Source organism: Dipodomys merriami, unplaced genomic scaffold (assembly GCF_024711535.1).
Source record: "Dipodomys merriami isolate MVZ:Mamm:240054 unplaced genomic scaffold, mDipMer1.0.p SCAF_41, whole genome shotgun sequence".
NCBI lineage: Eukaryota > Metazoa > Chordata > Mammalia > Rodentia > Heteromyidae > Dipodomys > Dipodomys merriami.
This window is the reverse complement of record NW_027205715.1, coordinates 3,527,244-3,550,964: the sequence shown is the minus strand read 5'-3', so window position 1 is coordinate 3,550,964 and position 23,721 is coordinate 3,527,244. Positions and strand designations below refer to the sequence as shown.

General features: G+C 49.7%; 1 protein-coding gene across 8 annotated transcripts; it reads right to left on the bottom strand.

Moving 5' to 3' along the window:
* On the bottom strand, positions 1-21,029 carry Adgrg5 (adhesion G protein-coupled receptor G5). Of its 8 annotated transcripts, none has more exons than XM_069992384.1 (14): positions 20,963-21,029; positions 20,824-20,872; positions 19,661-19,810; positions 10,151-10,252; positions 9,952-10,027; positions 9,283-9,439; positions 8,776-8,895; positions 8,401-8,517; positions 6,855-7,007; positions 4,978-5,099; positions 4,521-4,789; positions 4,219-4,336; positions 1,711-1,988; positions 1-1,424 (listed from the first exon to the last, which is right to left on the bottom strand). In XM_069992384.1, the coding sequence occupies exons 4-14, from the start codon at positions 10,212-10,214 to the stop codon at positions 1,321-1,323; spliced, it is 1,578 nt and encodes a 525-aa protein (XP_069848485.1). In that variant the 5' UTR covers positions 10,215-10,252; positions 19,661-19,810; positions 20,824-20,872; positions 20,963-21,029; the 3' UTR covers positions 1-1,320. The 8 variants fall into 8 exon arrangements, with proteins under 8 accessions (XP_069848485.1, XP_069848489.1, XP_069848484.1 ...); XM_069992388.1 differs by having other exon boundaries at positions 10,151-10,200; XM_069992383.1 differs by lacking the exon at positions 19,661-19,810.
* Positions 21,030-23,721: the final 2,692 nt, after the last annotated feature.

Genomic DNA, 23,721 nt, shown 5'->3' with positions numbered 1-23,721 from the left:
CAAGCCTCCACGTGGATTATTTTACTCAATCTTCAAAATAGTTGAACAACTGAAAAGACAAAGGCACAGAGAAGTGGAGTGACTTTTCCACAGTCACACAGCTAACAAGTATCATCCAGAGATATATCCCCCCCCCCACACACACACACACAGGACAGCGATCCATTTCCCTTCCTGTGAGGCTCAAGGGCCTAAAACTGTCTGATGAGCTGGAGTGGAAATCTACTTCCACCAGCTGTTCTAATGCCTGAGGCCCAGCCCCCTGGAAAACAACCTCTGCCAGGTACACTGGACAAAGAGACACATGGATGCAGCACAGGATTGGCCTTTCCCTGAAATCATCTGGCCAGCATCCAGGGAGCTCAGTCCTGGAGGTAGCAGATTCTCTGGAGGAAGCTCTGGTTTCACAGACCCTTAACCACCCCAGTTTAGGAAGCCAATGGCGCTGCGTACAGGTCAGCAGCTCCCCCTGGTGTCCATGTTGGGAAAAGCACTGGATTCGAGGGCCTTCTCTTCCCCTCTGGCAGGCAGGTCTGAGGCAATAGCCATGCTCTGGGAGTGTGGTCAGAGCTTGGGATTTCACACCCACATCTGATTGTCCACCAGAGAAAACCCAGTCCAGTCTGATCATCTAACAGCAGGGTCCCTGAGGCCCAGCGGGCTCAACTGCAAGGAATGAAGCACTCCCTTTTATCCCCTAAAAAGCCAGGTGTTTGGAGTGCTGAGCGGGAGACCTGGGAAGGAGGACTGGCGCTTCTCCATCTTTGGCTAGGGTGGGCTTTGAGTTAAGGCCATCATCCTTGGGTTGTCAGAAGAAAAATATAGTGAGGTCTCAGAACTGGTGGGCTTCAACATACCAGCAGGGGGGCAGAGGCCAGGGGCCAGAAGTGGGCGGTGGACCCAACCTCCAGCAGGTAGATAAGAGATCATGGGGGAGAACCGGTAAGGATTCTACCCCACACTGATGCCCTCCCCACCCCACCCCACAAAGCTCCTGGATTAGACAGAACCACAGCCTGTGGCCCCAATGTCACAGATGAGGAGACTGGGAAGGCAGTGGGGGGGGGGGTTGTTCCATGAGAAATAATAGCCACAGAGCATTAGAGCTAGGCCTTGCGACAAGGCTTCCTGACTCTCCAGTAGGCTGGGGCTGCCCCCTCCCCCACACACAGGTGAAACTGGACCACCTTAGAGCAGAATGCCAGAGCTAGGCCCTGTCGTCTGGAGGAGAGGAGGCACGGGGGCCTCCAAGCCCAACTGTAGACCTGCTACCTCCTACACTGTGAGCCAGGACCTGGGGCTCCAGACCAGGAGGCCAGGTCAGTGTGTGGTCATCTGGGAAGAGCTGATCCTCTCCATCTCTGTCTTAGCCTCTGCTTGGGAGTGGCACCTCTGGGAGCAGAACCACAGGAAGAGGAAGAAGCCTGAAAGATAAGCCAGGTGGCAGGGGGCATCACCACGTAGTGAGGGACCTCGCCCAGAATTCAGGGGACCCCCTCCCATAGCTGGAGTAGCCGGGCCTCCCTGGGGTCACAGCCACTTACAGTTGGGGGACAGAGGGACAGACTCTAGGAGTCAGAGGACTCTGAGTGTGCCAGTCAGGGTAGAGCCCATCCTCCATGCAGAGCAGGTGGGCACACACAGCTGTGGATTCAGCCCTTTCCCCAAGAATCCCACCAGCTGCGCCCACCTGCCACCCATTGATCTTACCATAGAACGAGTTGGAGATGGTGAAGAGGAAGAGCTGGGGCAGCAGGAAGATGCCAAAGGAGAAGAAAGCTAAGGCCCAGGTGGTGCCCAGCAGTACAGTGAGGCCTAGCACGGTGACAGTGTCCCGGCAGGCCCGGGTCCTCGGTGCCTTCTGGCCAGCTCGCAGCCTGCGCAGGGCCCACAGCGCCCAGGCCAGCACCACCAGGTTAAACAGGGACATGAGGCCACCATAGCCCATGACCAGCACACTGTGCACCACTGGGCTACACACCCAGCACCTGCGGGAAAGGGGTGAAGGCCAGGGTCAGCCCACCCCCAAGGTCAGAGGGAGGCCAGGCTCACTGGGCCCAAGGGACTGCCCCAGCCTTGTCTGGGCTTTCTGCTCTAATCATTGTCTGCTGCTGGTCATCCAGCGCCCAACCAGCTCACCACAACATGAGCCACCAGTCCCCTTGGTCCCCTTTCTGAAGCCCTGCCACGCCTGCCTTTCAGCTTTACCTGGGTCAGGTGAGTGAGGTGAGTGTGTTTCCCCTCCCCTCAGCCCTTTGCCACTGTACAGCATCCTACAGGACCCTGAATATGTCCCCTTCTGCCCTACCGCACAGTTGCCATAATTCTGCCACTGCCACCCAGCCTGGAGGCCAGCCTAGAACAGCATGTGATGCCCTACCCGCTGGTTTGGTGGATGGGGCTCTACATTTGGGAGTGTGGGGCAGAGGAAAGAGCAGGAAAATCCCACAGAGGGCTCAGCCTCAGCGAGAGAAAAGCGTTCAGGGCCTGATCCCAGGACCTAGGCCCTCCCTGTGGCCTTCGGATCTTCCAGGACACCTTCAGAACAAGCGCTGCCTCCTGAGCCAGACACAAGGTCATCAGCCTGACGTGTGATATCCCAGGCAGTTCCCATGACGACCAGGAGACAGGAAGCCCACGCCCCCACCACCACCCAGATAAGGACATTAGGGTGCTGGCTGAGAAATGCACACCACCCAGGCTAAGGTGACCAGAAGCTCCTCGGTGTGAGCCCGATGCTCTGGCCATCGGTGTCACCTGCCCAGAGCTGTCCCAAGGGCTCCTCCACTGGGATCACAGGGTTCCCTGACACTATTGGGATGTTCTCCAGGCTGGTAAGTACAGTGTGATGCCTTCCTTCCCAGCCACGGTGGCCCATCACAGTTGAATCACTCTGTGTCTGCTAGTACTTCTGTTGTCATGTGGGATCCAAGTGTGCATGTATCTCAAGTGATTCTTAAAATGCAGAGTGAAAGTTTCAGGAATCAGGGTCACAGCATCCCGGGCTGGGGGAGCATAGAGCAGGAATAGGAAGGGCTGCTTCCTAAAGTGTGGGATCCCCAGTGTCCATGCACTGATATGCCTCCTGCCTTGTAGAAGTGTCCCTTGAACTCTCTGATCCATGTTACATATTATATAATAAAATACATCTTCAGCCCAGTGCCAGTGGCTCATGCCTGTAATCCTGGCTACTCTGGAAGCTGCCCTCTAAGGATCATGGGTCAGACCCAGACTAGGTGGGAATGTCTTTGAGACTCTTATCTCCAGTTAACCAGCAAGAAACCAGACGTGGAGCGGTGGTAGAATGCCAAATCTGAGCCATAAAGCCAAGCAGGAGTATGACACCCTGAGTTCAAGCTCCAGTACAAGGACAAAAATAAAAATAAAACTAAAATACAGACACATTCCTTGGAGCCACCAACGCAGCCTCCCAGGGAAATGATGAACTCACTCCCAGCTCTCCTGCTGGGCACACACAGAGGTGGCACTGGCTTGTCTGGGGTCAACATCCACCTCAGCCTGGATTTTGGGGTGTGCCCTAACTGTGAAGCAGGACTGCCAGAGACCTGTCCCTGCTGTGAGTGAGCGCCACATCTCTAAGTGGCCAGGGCCACAGAAGGAATGGAAGGAAAGCCAGATTATGCAGATAGAGCTCCTGGGGTGTCTCATACCCTTCTCACTGTTCTCACTGCTTAACGATGGGATGTCTGGGTTATAGGAGACAGCAGCAGACTGTTCCCCAGGCCTAAGGGACACCCACATGCTGAGCCACCACCATAGCACACCCCTACCCCTGCCCACTCGGTCTTTCCTCTGAGTAGGAAGGGATCTGGGGTACTTATCAATGTCCAGTGCCCCTGGAGCCTGAAAAGCAAGGTACCCAAGGGCAGAGTATCAGGCACAGACTGAGCCCGGCCGGCAGGCTAGAACCACAGGGTGATGCTGGTGGTGCTGTCTCTGTGTGCCTGGAGGGCGGAGGCCCAGGTGCCCTGGCCTCGGGGCTGTGGCACCTTTCTAGAGTCAGCCAGCACTGAGCAAAACTCAGGCACCCTTCTAGCTCTAGCAGGAGGTGAGCAGAGCCTCCTCCCCCCACCTATCCAGCTAAGCCACAGCCCCCTCCATGCCCCTCAGCCTGGCCTGGCCACTGGCCTGGCCTGCCATGGTTCCTCTTGAATCCTCCCACCACAGCTGGCAAGACCACACATCCAGGACACTCACATGGACACATTCTGGAAGCCTGTGTGGTTTTCCTGGTTGTAGACGAGTGGGATTGTGCAGGGTCCATACACGGAGCTCTTCACAGTGAGGAGAAGCAGCACCAGGAGGGCCGGAACCCCTGAAAGGGGGACAAAGACTCACGACCTTCCCATTCCCAGAACCCCATCCCCACGCAGTCCAACTTTGGAACCTGGAGCCTGGGCCTGGAATGGGCTACTCTAGGCTGAGGATGAGCCGAACGAGGGACTAGCAACCCTGCCTGTTGGAGAGCTCAAGAGGCCCTGGGAGAGGAGAGCGGTTACCCCAGCCCAGTGCACAGAGTTTGAGCACGTAGTGGTGAATGTAGATGTTGTAGACGCGGCCCAGGAGCAGGTAGAGGTTGAAGCCTTCCATAGCCATCCAGGTGAGGCAGCTGAGCAGAGTGTAGTGAAGGGTGGCAGCCAGTGCCGTGCACGCAACCCCAGGCACGGGGGCCACGGCCAAAGTGGAGCTCAGAAGGAAGGTGACGTTCAGGAGCAGCACGGAGACGTGCAGGTTCACATGGATGCTTGCGATGGAGTCACTCTGCTTCCTGTGGGCAGGGTGGGGAGGCCCTTGGTTCCCCAGGGACATTACCTAGGCAGTGCCACCCCTGGGCTCAGAGAGACATAGGATGGGGAAACTGGGGAGGGGCCCATGGCTTGGGCTTGCGCCTCATTCTGGACAGGAAATCAGGGAGGCTTGATCAGGATGCACAGGCCTGGATGGGGGTGGAATTACCTGTCCTGGATGTACAGCAGGATGACAAGCAGTGAGGCCAAGATGGAGATGCTGCAGCCCACCAGGGAGATGTACTCCAGAGGTGCCTGCAGCTCTGCGGGGAGCTGGGCTGGGGAGAGCTGCTGCAGGAGGAAAGGGGAGCTGAGGCCCAAAGACCAAGGCCCTCACAGGCTCCATCAGAAGACCCACCCCAGACCTCAGCTCCAAGCCCTAACCTGTAGCCCAGCCCAACCCAAGCTTGAAGAAAGCCAGGGCACATGTTTTCCCTCATATGCTGAAGCTAGATCTAACTAACATACACTGAGACAGGACTCCAGGCATTCACACACTGTGAGACCAAAGAAGGATATTCTTAGGAGAGGAGCTCAAAGGCACAATACCTATATACCTCTCATCAGATAAAATAATATTTATCAAAGCAAACTCCAGGAAGTGGAAATGAGGGGTTTTTTCCTATGTTCTGATTTTTTTCTTTTAGTCATGTTTGTCCATTAATCTGTCTTTGGGAAGGTAAGGAGGGGCACAGAAATGGAGGGACAAAGGATGAACAAATGCAGCAGTGGTACTCACTAGGCACTATGTTGAAAATGAACCATACAACTTGTGGGTGGGGTTGGTAGAGAAAAACTAGGAGAGAGTGAGAGAAGGGGTGACATTGTCCAAAAAGAAATGTACTCTTTACCTGACTTATGTAACTGTAACCCCTCATATGACACCTTTATTGTAACAATTTTAAAAGTAATAAATAGAATTCTTTTTTAAAGCCAAGGCAGAAGTGTTAACTTGCACCCTCATCTCCTCTACAATGACCCCCCACAATTCTATGCACACAGGTAGGGAGGCACCACACCTCCACGTATGCAGACAAATGTGACAGGCCTGGCCAATCACAGGCCAACCTCCTGATGCCCATAATGATTGCTGAAGGATGAGTACAGGACCTAGTGAACTCAACACCAAGACTCATAGCAGAACTGGAAAGACTCTGGCCTAAAAACTAGCAGAGGGGGGCTGGGAAGGTGGCTCAGTGGTAGAGCGCTTGCCTTGCATGCATGAGGCCCTGGGTTCGATTCCTCAGCACCACATAAGCAAAAAGAAAAAAGCTGGAAGTGGTGCTATGGCTCAAGTGGTAGAGCGCTAACCTTGAGCTGAAGAGCTGAGGGACAGCGCCCAGGCCCAGAGTTCAGGCCCCACGACCAGACCCAAAAATAAAAACACTAGCTGAGGATAAACTTGAAATGCCTGGAAGTCATACTATTATGCTATGAGGCAGCCAGCCCAGAGCAAGCACAATTGAGGAACAGAGATAGAATCCTGTCTTAATTATATTCAGCCCCTGGATCAAGCCATGCCAGAAGCCTAAACGAGCTGTTTTAAGAAACCTGAGCCCACTGAGTGTATTCTCTGTCTCTCTGTCTCTGTCTCTCTGTCTGTCTCTGTGTCTCTGTCTCTGTCTGTCTCTGTATCTGTCTCTGTCTCTCTGTCTCTGTCTCTGTCTCTCTGTCTCTGTCTCTGTCTCTCTGTCTGTCTCTGTCTGTCTCTGTCTCTCTGTCTGTCTGTCTCTGTCTGTCTGTCTCTCTGTCTCTGTCTCTCTGTATCTCTGTCTGTCTCTGTATCTCTGTCTGTCTCTGTCTCTCTGTCTCTGTCTCTGTCTGTCTCTGTCTCTCTGTCTGTCTGTCTCTGTCTGTCTGTCTCTCTGTCTCTGTCTCTCTGTATCTCTGTCTGTCTCTGTATCTCTGTCTGTCTCTGTCTCTCTGTCTCTGTCTCTGTCTGTCTCTGTCTCTCTGTCTGTCTCTGTCTCTCTGTCTCTGTCTCTGTCTCTCTCTCCCTCTCTCCCCCCTCCCTCTTTCCCTCTCTCAGGCGGGAGGTACACATACCATGAGAACAGCAAAATAGGTGAGGTGGTTGCAGTGGCAGAGCACCTGGGAAGGGGAGGGCTGCTCTGTGCGGCAGCCCTCAGGGCTCCAGCCCCCCTGGGAGTGCTGGCTGTCCCCCTCCTTCCAGAAGACGCAGGTTAGTGTGTAGAATTCCTGAGGGGAGATTGAGGTCAGTCCTGGAGGTACTGGGAGGGGTCTCAGATCAGGATCTGGGAGTCCTGGGGCGAAAGGAGACTCTAATGTGCCCTTGTTGACACTATATGTATAGTGGCCAGGCTGTGACAGCTCCAGATGACAGCCACACTCCCAGTATGGACCCTCAAAGTGACCTGGGCAAGTCATCAAGCCTGTGTGTGCCCTCCATACCATTAGCTGGGGGAAAATAAAAGCGTACAACTTCTGAGGGCCCGACACTGGCCTTTTGTCCGTCAGAAGCAAGGAAGCTGCTGTCTCCTCTATCCTCCCACAAAAAAGGGGGGCACATAAAGTTCAGCTCCAGCCCCAGAGGGAGAAAAGACTCATAGCCAAGCCACAGTGGAGGGAGGGGGGGACACTGCGCAGGCAGCCCCAGGGTGAGAGGGTAGAGAGGGGTGCTGAGTCCTGAAAAGGTAAGTCAATTTCCTTGAAAGTAGAGCAGGGGCTTGATTGCAGGCAGAGGGGACAACAGTGGCAAAGCAGGGGTGCAAGGAAAGGTTGAGGGACATAGAGAATACAAGGCCTTGTCAGGCACAGGAGGCTGAGATCCAGAGGACTGCAGTTCAAAGCCCGTCTAGGCAGGAAAGTCCAAGAGACACTATTTCCAAAATAACCAGAAGAATGCAAGGCTGGAAGTGTGGTTCAACCAGTAAAGCAACAGCCACATAAACCAAGCAAGCAACAGCCACATAAACCAAGCAAGCACTGAATTTAAGCAGCAGTACAGGAAGAAGAAGAAGAAGAAGAAGAAGAAGAAGAAGAAGAAGAAGAAGAAGAAGAAGAAGAAGAAGAAGAAGAAGAAGAAGAAGAAGAAGAAGAAGAAGAAGAAGAAGAAGAAGAAGAAGAAGAAGAAGAAGAAGAAGAAGGGGAGGAGGAGGAGAGGAGGAGGAGGACAAAGAGGAGGAGGAGGAGGAGGACGACGACGACGACGAGGAGGAGGACGAGGAGGAGGAGGAGGAGGAGGAGGAGGACGACGAGGAGGAGGACGAGGAGGAGGAGGAGGAGGAGGACGAGGAGGAGGAGGAGGAGGAGGAGGAGGAGGAGGAGGAGGAGGAGGAGGAGGAGGAGGAGGAGGAGGAGGAGGAGGAGGAGGAGGAGAAGAAGAAGAAGAAGAAGAAGAAGAAGAAGAAGAAGAAGAAGAAGAAGAAGAAGAAGAAGAAGAAGAAGAAGAAGAAGAAGAAGAAGAAGAAGAAGAAGCAGAAGCAGAAGCAGAAGCAGAAGCAGCTTCATTCTCATGCCAGGGTGTGATGATTTCCATCCCCTGTTTCAGAAATGGTTCCTCAGGGTGGAGTTTGGTTGAACCACAAGAGGGGAAAGGGTAGGGTAGGCATGGGGGTGCCCCCAACGTTACCAGGCTTTGGTTGTGCCAGATGCTGATGTTGACTGGATCTCTGAGGTTGTTCACAGGTCTATGGCCCAGCTGGGCTCCCAGGATATAGTTATTGAGCAAGGATGAGTTGCTGTCATCCTGGAAGAGCAGAGGAAGATGTTGCTGAGTGGAGGGGACCTAGGGAGACCCTGGAGGTGGCCCAAGCCCTCCCTTCCCAGCCCCTCCTCCCTGGATGTGCCAGATTCTTAGCTCTGGTTTTCAGATTGCTGTTCCTGCAACTCCCTAAAGCTGGTGGGAAGCTGAGGCCTCTGGCCAGCCTGGGTGACACAGTGAGCACGGATCCCCATCCACCGGGCCAGCTGGTGGTAGGGAGACCTGACTCTGCCCTTTGCTGACCTGGAAGAACTTGTTAGTGAAGAAGTAGATGCAGATGAGGCGCAGTTCCGCAAGCCTGGTCCTGCTGCAGGCATCCCAGGTCAGCTCTGCGGGGAACTGCATGGCATGCAGGGCCTGGAGCTGCAGAGGGCCCCACACAGGTGAGCCTGGGGCTCTCCCCAGGAAACTTTCCCTGGCCTCACCCACCTGCACAATCTGCAGGCCGCACCTCCTCCCAGACCCCCAGACCCTGGCTGCCCATTCTCTCCCTGGAGCCACCCATCAGGCATCCAGCTCGGATCCTAAAAGGATCCTGGGTTCCCTGTCCTTCCTGCTGCTGCTGGGAAAGCCCCGCTTATGGGGCTACCGAGCACCTCCTTTCCATTATTCATCACTTCATCTCCTCAGGAGGCAACTCCCAGCTACTTAGTTAGATCCCGGACTGGGAACAGTCAGGACCCCAAACCCCTGCAGGGCATCCAGGCAGATGCAACTGGCTCCCCCCACCCCTGGTAGGTTGCCTCTGACCTGGGGGCCCTGCTCCAGGGCCGCACTGCTCAGGGAGAGGCCCGTGAAGTTGCAGGCCAGCTTGAAGACCAGAGACTGGATGGTGCGCGTCTGTAGGGTCAGGTTTTGGCCAGGGAAAGAGGCGTTCAGCAGAAGCTGCTCTAGCTGGTGGATGTGCCTGAGGGCAGGAGATGTGGCCAAAGGGACCAGAGCTTGGAGGTAAGGGAGGGGCCAAAGTCCGAGAGGAGGCGGACCCTGAGCAGGGGGCGGGGCCTGTGGGGTTCCAGACAATCTTGCAGGGCAGGGTCTCTCATCCTTACCCCATCACTTGCCTTCTAGACCTCCCCATAGGGTATCTGAGTCACACTGACTGCCCACCTCACCCATCCCAGCCCAGGAAAATATAGAGACCCTCCCCACCCACGGATTACAGGCCCACGGTCCCTTCATGACCTCTATGATCAAAGCTACACACACACACACACACCCCACTCTAGACAGTAAACTACAAGAGGGGAGTGATACAGCCATCTTGCATCTCCAGAGCCAGTGTTAAGCACACAGTAGGTCCTCAGTAGCTGCATGCTGAGCACAGTAGGAGGTCACCCTAAACCAGCCCAGGACCAATGATGGGGGAGCTGGGGGAGGAGGCACAGCTGACTGGGCAGGCAAGGAGGAGGACCGGCTCACCCAGTGTGGACGGATGGCTTTCGGCTCCTGGGCTGCTCCATGTTCTCCATAAAGAGCAGGAGATCTTTTGGTGTCACTGTAGGCAGCAAAACTCAGACCCCTTCAACAGGCTCCTCCACTCCCCATCCACAATCACCCCATCCTTTGTGATAGGCTCCCCCTCCCTCTCACCACTGGGGGCTCCCTCTCACCTACTTACCTGCCATCTTGCCCAGACAGGTCAGAAAGCCCAGAGAGAAGAAAAGGACCCTGCAGAGATCCATGCCCTGGGTTCAGTCCCCTCTCTGTGCTGAGTCCTGCCCTGGAAAACCAGTATCGTCATCTTTATAGTGAAAGCACCACCCCTGCTTTCCACGCACCTGGTGTGTCCCTAGGGTAGGACCCGCCAAGTCCCTCCTGTCTCACAAAGGGGCAAGCCAAAGCTCAGAGAGCAAGGGGTCTTGCTTTGCTTGGGTGTACCTATCTGAAGTCATGTTTCTGTGACTCTAGAATGTTGGACCAGTTTGTAAGAGCTGCCATTAGCAGCTTGGCCTGAAATACTCCCGTCCCCCAAAAAAAGGTCTCTCTGGGGGCTCCCCAGCTGAAATGGTAAATTTAAATTTTTTAAAGCTAAAAAGTTGTGTAAAATACTTAAAGTCCAGGTCTCCTAGAGAATAATTCTAAATCCGGGCACCGGTACCTCATGCCTGTAATCCTAGCTACTCAGGAGGCTGAGATCTGAGGATCGAGGTTCAAAGCCAGCCTGGGCAGGAAAGTCTGTGAAACTCTTATCTCCAATAAACCACCAGAAAACCGAAAGTGGTGCTGTAGCTCAAGTGGTAGAGCACTCACCTTGAGCTGAAGAGCTGAGAGACAGCGCTTAGGCCTAGAGTTCAAGCCCCATGACCAACAACAACAACAACAAAAAGAATAATTTCTAACAGAAGGCATTCCTGGGTTGGGGAATGGAGACCACACTATGGAAAACTATTTCAAAACTCCAGGTGTAGAGAATAGAATGTCCCTCCTTCATCCTTCCTAGTTCCTCTTAGGCTTAGTAGGGGTTTTTTTTGGGGGGGGGGAGGTGGCAAGGGGTGTTGCAGGAGATCATATAATTGAGAACTAGTTTCAATCTGTAGACCCACAGTGATTCAGTAGGTCTTCTCTGATTGGTCAGTTGTTCTACACCTTATTTGCATATGGGCTACCATAAAGGAGTAGCAATAGCCTTTGATTGTGAGATGCTTCTCTTTGGAATATTTGCAGTCATTCTCTTGTTATCCTGAAGTTTATTCATTAAGCTCAACACAACAGCAGCTGCTGGCAGAGGAGCTACAACACTGGCAGGCACTGCCTGCTGCTGAGCCAAACACTAGAAGGCATTGCCTGGAACAGCGTGGCAATCCTTATCTCAGACAGCTGTGGAGCCAAAAGGGCTGCGACTGAAACCAGCTCTGCCCACCTCAAACAGCAAGGGAAGTTGCATCATTAAGACATTGAGACTGTCATCACAGTGGAAAAATAACAACCTGTTTTTAAAAAGTGCTGATTTAAAGCTGGGCACCAGTGGCTGACACCTGTAATTCTAGCTACTCAGGAGGCTGAGATCTGAGGTTGGTGGTTCAAAGCCAGCCCAGGCAGGAAAGACCATGAGACTCTTATCTCCAATAAACCACCAGAAAAACCAGAAGTAGCACTGTGGCTCAAGTGGTAGAGCACTAGCCTTGAGCTGAAGAGCTGAGGGACAGCGCTCAGGCCCAGACTTCAAGGCCCATGACCGACAAAACAAAACAAAACAAAAAAGAAAGAAACAGAATTCAAGCCCCATGACTGACAAAAAAAAAAAAGTGCTGATTTAATACAGCTCAGAGTTTTCTCATGACCTACACTTTTATTGATTAACTCTTTATTCTTAGAATCAGTATCTCCGCCTTAGGTCTTACCGAAGTCCTTACTTACACCGAAGCTCACACTAAACAGTGAGTTCTGGCAAAAGAAGTCTTACTTTTATTTTTGCAGCTGTTTGTAAGTCATTGTCCACAAGTTAAATAAAATATACAAGTGCTACTACCTTTTGTGTGTGTGTGTGTGTGTGTGTGTGTGCGCGCGCGCGTGCGCTCGCACGTGCACCAATACCCATACTTGAATTCATTGCCTGAGTGCTGTCCTTTAGTATTTTTTAGCTCATGGCTGGTACTCTACCACTTGAGCCACATCTCTACTTCTGGCTTTTTGCTAGTTAATTGGAGATAAGAATCTCACAGACTTTCCTGCCCAGGTTAGCTTTGAACCTGGACCCTCAGCCCCCTGAGTGGCTAGGATTTCAGGTATTAACCACTGGTGCCCAGAGCTACTTGGTTTGTTTTTAAGTGCACTGGACAGCTGAGATCCAGGTAAGCCAATGAGCTGATTTCTAATAGTAATTGGAACACAAAAACACTGACTCAGGGGCTGGGAAGGTAGCTAGTGGTAGAGGGCCTTGCATGAGGCCCTGGGTTTGATTCCTCAGTACCACATATGTAGAAACAGCTGTAAGTGGTGCTATGGCTCAAGTGGTAGAGCACTAGCCTTGAACTGAAGAGCTGACGGATAGCGCCCAGGCCCAGAGTTCAGGCCCCATGACTGACCAAGAAAAAAAAGAAAAATCACTGACTCAGGAGACACATTAACTGATTCACCACTGATAAAGCCAGGAGGAAGGAGGGTCTCCACCAAGGGAGCTGAGAAGCGAATGACCAATGAATGAATGAGTTCTTAATGGTGACACCTGAGAGCCCTGGACTCAAGGGGAACCCATACCTGCTAGACACTGCCTCCCCAGTCTTCCCCTGGGGAGCAAGATGGAGCAGACAGGGCAGGGCCTGGTGTGGACCTGGCATGGGCCTGGCATGGGCACAAGAACAGGTGGTGCTGGCTGCTTCGAAGAGACACCAGCATGCCACAAGCCCCTGCCCAACATGCTGCCAGGCCAATGCCACAGCCTGTGATGGCAAGGCAAGCCCAGCAGGGGCCAGTACCTGCACAGACAGAGGGTGACAGTGATGGCAGCTCCTAGAAGGAAAGCAGGAGCCTCACTCACAGCCAGGATCCCCCTACCAATAAGGCAGACATTGGGTCCCATGGCGGGGAGAGGCAGGAAATCTGTCTGTACTCTAGACTTTCCCTGGAAACTGGAGAGAAACAAACACTCACACGCTGCTTTCTGGTCAAGGCTGCCTAAGACTGAAACTAGACCAAGAGAACTGAGAGTTCACTGCACTACCACAAACCTTACCGTAAATGGCAAGGAACAGAGGTCTAAGAGGGAAAGATCCAGAACTCAAAGTGATTCCCTCTGTGTTGTTTGCATGTAAGGCTAGATCAGAAAAACTAAGGAAATCCCAGTGAGTCTCAAGGCCTTGTACTAAGCATAAACTCAGGGTGGTTCTCCACTGGAGAAATCTGAAGCCTGGGCACAGAAAGTAACTACAGGCCAGGCATTGGTGGCTCATGCCTATAATCCTACCTACTCAGGAGGCTGAGATTTGAGGATTGTGGTTTGAAGCCAGCCCAGACAGGAAAGCCCACAAGATTTTTATCTCCATTTAATCACCAGAAAACCAGAAGTAGAGCTGTGCTTCAAAGTGATAGAGCACTAGCCTTGAGCAAAAGAGCTCAGTGACAGTACCCAGGTGCTGAGTTCAAGCTCCAAGACCAAAAACAATAAACTAACTACAGCAATAACAAAACCTAACTACAAACCAATTCTGGGGTGAGTTGACTCAGTTTCCTATATCAAAACCAGGAGTAAACACTATGCCACTGTATAAACATCATGTCTATCCCCTGCTACTCTTCCTTTATCCTGGATCTAATAGCCAATCAAAGATTTTAAGACTATCAGACATACATAAAATCAAGTCAAAGGAAAGATCATTGTCAAGAGACAAAAGAAGCCAGATAAAAGAAGCATACCTAGAGATTTCCAAAGTGTTGGAATTCATAGACAAGGACCGAGTTACTTTGATGAATATGCTAAAGGGTACAGTGGGGAAAGTAGACTTCCAAGAACACATGGGGAACGGCAGGAAACTCTTAGAAAGTGTCAAGTAGAAATGTTTTCACTAGATGATCACTGAGAAAAATAACAGCAGTAGGGTCAGAGACCAGACTAGTAGTTTCCTGAACATGAGGAGAAAATGCTGATGGCAAAAGGGCACAAGGACAGTAGAAGGTTGTTTATCTTGAATGTGACAGACATATGCACGACTGTACATGTGCATTTATCAAAATGCATGAAACTACTCTCCTAAAAGGTGAATTTCATTCTATATGAAGTCCTATCTCCATAAGCCAGATGTCACAAAAACAAGTCAACAATATATTGAGAGGCCAGGAGCCGGTGATTCACACCTATAATCCTAGCTACTCAGGAGGCTGAGATCTGAGGATTGTGGTTTGAATTCAGCCTGGGCAGCAAAGTCCATGAGACTCTTATCTCCAATAAATCACCAAAAAAGCCACAAGTGGTAGAGCACTAGCCTTGAGCACAAAAGCTTCAGAGACAGCACTCAGACCCTGAGTTCAAGCCCTAGGACTGACAAAAAAAAAAGAATATATTGAGGGAGCAGCCCAAGATAAATGAGAGGAGAAACTTCCTTCATTTTCATCAGCTTTCCATCACTGAGACATCTACAAAAGAAGTATATCTAGAAAAAACCAAACCTACAAAAACCAACCTCAGGGGCTGGGAAGGTGGCTCAGTGGTAGAGTGCTTGTCTTGCATGCATGAGGCCCTGGGTTCAATTCCTCAGCACCACATAAGCAGAAAAAGCCGGAAGTGGCGCTGCAGCTCAAGTGTAGAGTGCTAGCCTTGAGTTGAAGAGCTGAGGGACAGCGCCCAGGCCGAGTTCAGGACCCACGACCGAAAAACAAAAACCCTCAAAGTGGGAAGGTTTCCTTTGGCTCTGGTACCACCACTCTGGGCCTGTAGCAATGCAGAGCATCATGGTGGAAAGGTATAGAGAAGAAAAGCTGCTCATTTCATGGTAGCCAGAGAGCAGAGAGAGAGAGAGGAAGGCAAGGACCAGGACTAGGGGTACCCTTCAAAGCCACCTCCCCAAAGTAAGTTTCAAAGACTGCTTCTTCCAACTAGACACACCTCTAAGCAACCCAGTCCACTATGAACGCATCAGTGGATTAGTCCATTAATAAGGTCTGTAAAGCAAAATGGGCTAGGGACATGGGGGCATGGTTCAAGTGGCAGAGTACCTGCCTAGAAAATGCAAGGCTCTGGGTTCAAACTACACACACACACACACACACACACACACACACACACACACACACACACACACACACACACACACACACACACACCACCCTATAACCATAAGCTTCCTTTTTTTTTTAGTACTAGATTTGCAGAGATCAGAAATAGGACTATACCCAGTAAGAGGCTGTAGAGATAGTGTTCCAGTCCCATCTGAGACTCTGATCTCTAAAGACTGCTTGGCAACATATACAAACTTTACATTCAAAACATTCTTTGACTCCAGAAACTTCTAAAATATATGAATTTGTCCTCTGGAAATAATAGAGCAAGCCTGGAATATATACCTGCAGAAATGTTTCAAACATTTTTTTCATACAGAAAACTCAAAAACTGTGTAATTGTCAATTGACCCAATAAGTTCAACAAGCTGGAGTACAATGCCACTTTGGAAAACAGCCTGAAATTTTTATATAAAATTAAATATGCACCAGGTGCTGGGGGCTCTCACACCTGTAAATCCCAACTACTTAGGAGGCTGAGCGCTAAAGATGGCAGTTCGAAGCTAGCCTGGGCAGGAAAGTCCCCATGAAATTCTTATCTCCAATAAATGAATCAAAAAACCTGGAAGTGGTACTGTGGCTCCAGTGATAGAGCACTAGCCTTGAGCACAAAAAGGTTCAGGGACAGTGCCCAAGCCCTGAGTTCAAGCCTCACGACCAACAACAAAAACAACAAAAAATACTAAATATGCCAGCCTGGTGCCAATGGCCTGTAATCCTAGGTATTTAGAGGATGAGATCTAGACCATCTTGATTCTAAGCAAGCTTGGGCAGAAAAGTCCATGAGTCTCCAGTTTCAAAATACCCAGCAAAAACTTAGGGTAGAAGGGTGACTCAAGCAGTAAAAACCAAGCAAGCTGAACAAGCATGAGGCAATGAATTCAAACTGCTCTCAGAACAAACAAATGCACACACTCGCATGCACACACACACACAAACACACAATACTAAAAATTAAATATGTAAGACTGGGATATAACTCAGTAGTACCTCCCCAAAGAGGGGGAAAATGCTTAAACTAAACGTACCTAACATATGACTAATCAGGCTCTTGGGCTTTTATCCAAGAAATAAAATTCATGTCACACAAAAATCTGTAGAGGAACCTTCATAGCACAGTTCTTTGTAATAGCCCCAAATTGTGCCTTTGGTGATTGAACAGCTAAACAAACTGGTGCTCCCATTCCATGTAATGCAACTCAGCAAGTTAGAGAAATAATTAAAAAAAAACAAATCCATACAACTTTAATGGATCTCAAGGGAATTATCCAGGGCCAAAGGAAAAAATGCAATCTCAAACTGTTGCTGACTGTATGATGTGATGCTTAGAACATGCTGGAAATGAAAATTACAGAGCTAGAAAACACAGCAGTGGTTGCCCAGGGCTGGGAAAGGGCTGTGTATGTTAGTGAAGGGATCCTATGGTAATGGCGCGGTTTTGTGTTTCGACTGTGGGGGCTATTACAGGATAAGATTGTATAGAATGAAATCTTTACCTTTCCTGCACACACACATTAATGAATGCATAACACCTTATGTAGAACTGGACACCAGTGGCTCATACCTGTAAACCTACCTACTCACGAGGCTGAGATCAGAGAATCACGGTTTGAAGCCAGCCTGAGCAGGGAAGTCTGTGAGACTCTTATTTCCAATCCCAGCAAAAAGCTAGAATTGGAGCTGTGGCTTAAGTAGTAGAGTACTGAACTTGAGTGGAAAAGCTAAGGAACAGTGTCCAGACCCTGAGTCGAAGGCCCAGTACCAGCACAAAAAAACAAAAAGAAAAAAAGAAAGAGGAAAAAACTATAAAAACAAGCAAACAAACAAACAATAGAATTAGCCAGGCGCCTGTGGCCCACTGCAATAATTCTATCTACTTGGGAGACTGAGAGCTGAAGGATTACAATTTGAGTCCAGCCCAAGAAGAAATGTCTTTGAGACTCTTACCTCCAAAATAACCAGTAAAACCAAGCTGCAGGTATGACTTAAGTGGTAAAGTGTCAACCCAGCAATCATAAGGCCCTAAGTTCAACTCCTAACACACACACACACACACACACACACACACACACACACACACACACACACACACACACACACACACACACATGCACATATAATCATGTTAAAAAAGGAGGACATGGGGCTGGGAAGGTGGCTCAGTGGTAGAGCACTTGCCTTGCATACATGAGGCCCTGAGTTCAAATCCTCAGCACCACATAAGCAAAAAGCAAAAAGCAAAAAGCCAGAAGTGGCGCTGTCGCTCAAGTGGTAGAGTGCTAGCCTTGAGCTGAAGAGCTGAGGGACAGCGCCCAGGCCCAGAGTTCAGGCCCCACAACCGGACCCTCCCCCCCAAAAAAAATGAGGACAGCATATCAGTGAGTAGAAAGAGCAGACTGAAAATAATGTTTATATATATATATATATATATATATATATATATATGATGTTTATAGGCGCTCTGTGTGTGTGTGTGTGTGTGTGTGTGTGTGTGTGTGTGCGCGCGCGCGCGCTGGTCCTCATGACTGGAGCTTTATTGCTCAAGATTAGCACTCTGCCACTTGAACCATATCTCTACTTCTAGCATTTTGCTGGTTATTCGGAGATAAGAGGCTCTTGGGCTTTCCTGCTCAGGCTGTGATCTCAGGTATCAGCCTTTTTTTTTTGGCCAGTCCTGGGGCTTGGACTCAGGGCCTGGGCACTGTCCCTGAACTTCTTTCACTCAAGGCTAGCACTCTACCACTTGAGTCACAGCTCTACTTCCGCCGTGTGTGTGTGTGTGTGTGTGTGTGTGTGTGTGTGTGTGTGTGTGTGTGTGTGTGTGTTTCTGTAGTACTAAGGAATGGAACCCAGAGTTTTATGCATGCAAGGCAGGCACTCTACCACTAAGCCACATTCGTAGCCCCAAGTCTCAGTCTTCTAATTAGCTAGCACGATAGACATGAGCCACCAGTGCCCAGCTGTTTATAGCTATGCTTAAGTATATTGTCATACCTAGAAGAGTGATTGCCAAAATATTAATAATGCTATCTGAAGAAAGTTTTTTTTAAATTCTCTGTGTGTGTGTGTCTGTCTGTCTGTCTGTCTGTGCCAGTACTGGGGCTTGAACTCAGGACTTTGCACTCTTAGCTTTCTTGCTCACAGTTGATACCCCACCACTTGAGACATGCCCCTATACTGAGTTTTTTCTGGTTAATTGAAGATGGAGTCTTTAGGACTGTTCTTCAAGGAGAAGCTGGTATCAAGCTATGCTCCTCTAGATCTTAGCTAGTATTTCAGGCATGAGCCACCAGCACTCAGCTTTTCTATCTATGTTTTCTGTATTGCTTAAGTTTCAAAAGCAAACATTCTGTTCCCAGTAGAAAAATGTTCAACGTTCCAGATGAGTATTAATAATATGAATTATAAAAACAAAATGCAGTTGGACACCAGTGGCTCATGTCTGTAATCCTAGTTACTCAGGAGGCTGAGATCTGAGGATCACAGTTTGAAGCCGATCCAGGCAGGAAAGGCCATGAAACTCTTATATCCAATTAACCTCCAAATAGCCAGAAATGGAATTGTGGCTCAAGTGGTAGAGCACCAGGCCTTGAGTTCAAGCCCCTTGACCAGCACAAAAAAAATATTACAGGTTGGGAGTGTAGCTCAGTGGTGGAGCACTTGCCTAGCATGCATGAGGCCATGGGTTGGATTCCCAGCACTGAAAAAAAAAAATTGCAAAGCAATATAATCCTATTCTAGCCCAAAGAGGTCACTCTGGGTGGCAGATTATGGGCTTGTTTTGCTTGTCTATTTTTTTCCTGTTTCTACATCTGCCATAGTTGTATAGTTTTCAGTTTCTATTTGTTGCCTTACAGATAGTTTCTAAGTTTTTAAATATAAACAACAAATAAATCCAAAAGCTGTAACATACAAAGTAATCCTCCATTCTGCAAACTCAACTGCTCACATCACCTCTGTTATTATAGTTCTGAGTGTCTTCTAGAGTTTCTTCATGCAAATAGAAGCAAATAGAATCCCTCCCTCCCCCATGTTATATAAAAAGTAGTTCCTCTAACATGGTTCTCCACTTTGCTTTTCACACTCAAAAATACATCGTGGAAACTTGCCATAGCAATATCCAGAGACACTCTACTTTCATTGTACAAGTTAAGGTCATTGCAAGGGTGAGCCAAAATGTACCCAACAGTCCAGTTCACAAGGCAGGAGCTGTGGCTCAGCAGTACAACACCTGCCTAGCAAATGGGAAGCCATGAGCTCCAGCCCAGTATTGTAAATAATAGGAATAAGAATAAGAATAATTAGTCAGGCACCAGTGGCTCAAGCCTGCAATCCTAACTACTCGAGACAGTGCCCAAGACCTGAGTTCAAGCCCCAGGACCGGCAAAAATAAATAAATAAATAAAATAATACCAACCATGTAACTGGTGAGGGACTCCCACTTCAGGGGGCCTTAGTGCCTTCTGGCACTGGAGGGGTTGGTTCTAGACTTTGGCTCCTGCCAACACTGCATCTGGGCTGGAGTGGAGCTCAGTGGTAGAGCACTTGCCTGAGCATGCCCTATTCCCTGGGTTCAGTTCCAGCACCACAAGAAAAACCAGAAACAAAAATCAAATAGCACAGTTATACTTACATTGTTTCTCACATGTCCAAATTCACTGTTTGCCATCTGCATAATGAGTTAGATTTTTTTTCCCTGTTCATTTCTAGAAATGTTTTGCATATTAGGAAAATCAGTTCTAGGATTATTCAGTGCCCTATTGTGTGATGTTGGGCAGGGAACTTGGCCTCTCTGGACCTTGGGCGAGAAACTCAATTCAACCAGGGAGAGAAACTCAATTCAACCAACCATTTCCATGATGCATGCTCCTGTGGATCAGGTCCTGATGAAGGGCCAGGGCTATGAGCAAAGTCCCTGACCAGCTATTGTATGTGAGGTATGGGAATCCCTGTTTTACTCATCAGAGCTGATCATGAACACCAGAAGCCCCCAGCAGCATCAGCAGCACAGCCTGGAGACCTTGCTTCTGCCCACCCTCCCTCAAGTAATGAGCTGGGAAATGGCCCAAAGAGATGCTACTCTCAACACCATTTCACAGATGGGTAAAGAGAGGCCTAGCAAAGTCCAACAGGGAATGGGAGCCAGCCTACCCCCAGGGCCACTTCCCTGAGCCCCAAGCTCTAGTCCCAGATCCTCCAATCTACAGAGCACTTGCTCTGTGCACCCCAATCCTGCCACCTGAGGGGTAGGATACTAGACCCATTTTACAGATGAGGAAACTGGGGTCCAGAAAAGATTGGTCCTTCCTAGCCCCAAGCTACAAGAGAGCCACATTGAGCTCAAAGCCTCATCCCCAAATTGCCCCTTGGTTTAAATGGCCTTACTTGAAATACCAGATCTCTACATTCCTGGGGTCCAGAGTTGTCATGAGGATGTGTCCCTAGCTTGCTGCTCTCAGAATGTCACCAGGCCCGTGCCCACATGGAAAAGGGCACATCTAGGGCCCATGGGCAGTTGTAGTTAGGACAAAGGGTTGGGCAGTATGGGACGAGAGGCCCAAGGACAGAGGGGGTGCAAACCTGTGCAGCTGGATGTCTCTGCTGTGGTCTCCTTGCTGTCCCCTGGCTTCTGCAGGAAGAAGAAGAAGAAGTTGGAGGCAGGGGCTTCAACAGCCTCTCTGCTGTCCCCACTCCCTGTTGCCCCCTTTGCTTCTCTCACCTCTCTTCACCACCACACTTCCCCTTCTCACTTCTTCTTTCTCTTCAGCAGCCTCTCTTCCTCAAAGCCAAGCCACATCAAGCTCCTCTTGATCTCATCCTGCAGCACTTCCGAGGGTGGGGGGAGGCCACAGCACCTCTGGGACGTGAGTGACAAGCCCTGGTGCTAGGGTACCGCCAAGAGCTGCCTTGGCTCCGGGTCTGTGGGCAAGTACCACCACTTATCTGTGCCTCAGTTTCCCCACCTAAAGAAAAGAGAGGAAATGGCACTGTGGTTCGAAATGGTAGAGCACTAGCCTTGAGCAAAAGAGCTCAGGACAGCACCCAGGCCCCAAGTTCAAGTCCCACAACCAACAAAACAAAAGAGAAAGAGAGAGAGAGAGCTCCCTGTGTTACTTGACAATCCATGGGACTGATGAAGGCATGGACTTCAGGCAAGGGCTGGGGACAGGCTGCGGGGGCTCAGGTCCCCTGGTTCCCATTCATGGGCTGGGTGACTTGGGGGTCAGCTACTTAACTCTCTGCCTTTTGATTTTCTTTGTGAGACAGAGATGGCAGTACCACCTCCAGTAGGGCCTCATCAGTAAGGAAGGTGTCTCATAAAATCACCATGGGTCACAAATTTCAGATCCTGAAGCCCAGCAAAGGACAGTCTGGTCCCGCTGCAGAATCTCAGAGGAGGGCAGAGGCATGGTGCATGTGTGTGCGTGCGTGTGTATGTGCGCGTGCGTGCGTGCGCACAGTTCCCCATCCAGATTCCCTGGGGAAGTCACGACTCAGGAATGTGCCCTTCCATCTCTGGGTGAGAGAAGATAGAAAGAAAGCAGACAGGCCCCAGCATGGTTTCCCTCCTCTACCTCCCTCCCCCCAGCTTGCCCTTCAGCAATCCCTGGCCCAGCCTGTGGGACAGGGGAGAAGAGTTGCCAAGCCTGCACCCAAGCAGTCAGAGGCTTTTCAGGAACTCCAGACCCTGGTGCACCTGTGTCCTTGGCCAGGTTCCCTACAGGTGCCTTGGTGTTGGTTCTTTGTGCTTTTGTTTTCCTTCTTTTTTTTGGTCAGTTGTGAGGCTTGAACTCAGGGCCTGGGAACTGTCCCTGGGCTTTTGTGTTGAAGGCTAGTGCTCTACCACTTTGAGCCACAGCTCCACTGCCAGCTTTCTGGGTGGTTAATTGGAGATAAGAGTCTCATGGGAACTTTTCTGCTTGGGCTGCCTTTGAATGGTAATCCTCAGATCTGAACCTCCTGAGTAGCTAGGATCACAGACATGAGCCACTGGTGCCCAGTTTTATTTTCCTACTTATTGTTTATTGCTGTACTAGAGATGGAACCCAGGGCTTTGAGCAAGCACAGAGCAAGTGCTCAACTGAGCTGGGAGCTCCTGGACTTTTGTTTTCTCTGACCATGACCCAGGCCTTAACCTCCAGACTCTTCCTGTCTGAGTTCTCCCAGTGGCTTTCCTCACGCTACCCAGACACCCAAGCCCAAGCCACTGTTCTCAGGACCCAGGAGGAAGTTCTGTTTCTTGCCCTCATTCTCCTGCCTTGCCCACCCAAACATTCATGCTTGAGGTTGGCCATGAACCATAGTCCTCTTGATCTCGGTAGCCCAAGTAAGTAAGGATTACAGGCATCTTTAGCCAATATCTAGCATCTTTAGCTGCTTTCTAACACTGACATGTATTTTTTTAAATTTTTTATTGTGAAAATACCTTACAGAGGGGTTACAGTTATATGGGCAAGGCAATGAGTACATTTCTTATCAAGCATTGTTGCCTCCTCCTTTGTTTCCCCTTCCCATCCCTTCCCATCCACCCCCTACTCCCCACTCCTGCCCGGCCATAGTTGTAAAGTTCGTTTTTTCAACATAATGTTAGGTGAAATGAACCCCAAGATAAGTATTCAAATGTTTTTTTCTTTCTTGTGATTGTTTCTAACATATTTATAAGATGATTTCTTTGTTGCTTTGTATATCCCTCCCCCCACGGTATGACATGTATGTTTTATCCCATTCTTAAGTCTTTTGCTTGACATAAAAAACAAGATATCTGAACTAGGCATGGTGGCACCACCTATAATCCAAGAATTTAGGAGGCAGAGAAAAATTATGACTTGAAGGTCAACCTGGGCTACATAGTAAATCTCTTTAAAAAAAAAAAATCCTGCTGGCACTGGTAGCTCAGGCTGAGATCTGAAGATCACAATTCAAAGCCAGCCCTTTGGGCAGGAAAATCCATAAGACTTTTATCTCTAATAAACTACTCTGAGAAAGCCAGAAGTGGAACTATGGCTCTAGACTATTAGCCTTGAGCAAAAGAAGCTCAGGGACAGAGCCCAAGCCCAGAGTTCAACTCCAGCACCAGCACCAGCAAAAAGGGAAAAAAAAAATCCCTTTTAAAGGTTGAGTAAGATTCTACTGTGTATATACCACAGGTTTATCCATTCCTTTGTTGCTGGACATTTGGCTGTTTTGAACACTCTGCTGTGTTAGCCAAATACTGTGTGTAGCCAAATAATGCTTTCCTTTTCTTTTTGGTGACAGTCCTGAGGCTTGAACTTAGGGCCTGAATACTGTCCCTAAGCTTTTTGCTCAAGACTGGTGCTCTAACACTTGAACCACTGCTTCACTTCTGGCTTTTTGATGGTTAACTGGAGATGAGTCTCAGAGACTTCCCCTGCCTGGGCTGGCTTTGAACCATGACCTCAGATCTCAACCTCTCAAGTAATTAGTATTACAGATGTGAGCAACCAGGGCCCAGCTCCA

What these genes read in the sequence shown, in the direction of transcription:
- Adgrg5 (XM_069992384.1), bottom strand. Translation starts at nt 10,214, where the DNA reads ATGGATCTCTGCAGGGTCCTTTTCTTCTCTCTGGGCTTTCTGACCTGT. An exon ending in CTGTCTGGGCAAGATGGCAG is followed by an intron (nt 10,028 to 10,150) that starts GTAAGTAGGTGA and finishes TGCTGCCTACAG; the next exon opens with TGACACCAAAAGATCTCCTG. An exon ending in CATCTCCAACTCGTTCTATG is followed by an intron (nt 1,425 to 1,710) that starts GTAAGATCAATG and finishes CTTATCTTTCAG; the next exon opens with GCTTCTTCCTCTTCCTGTGG.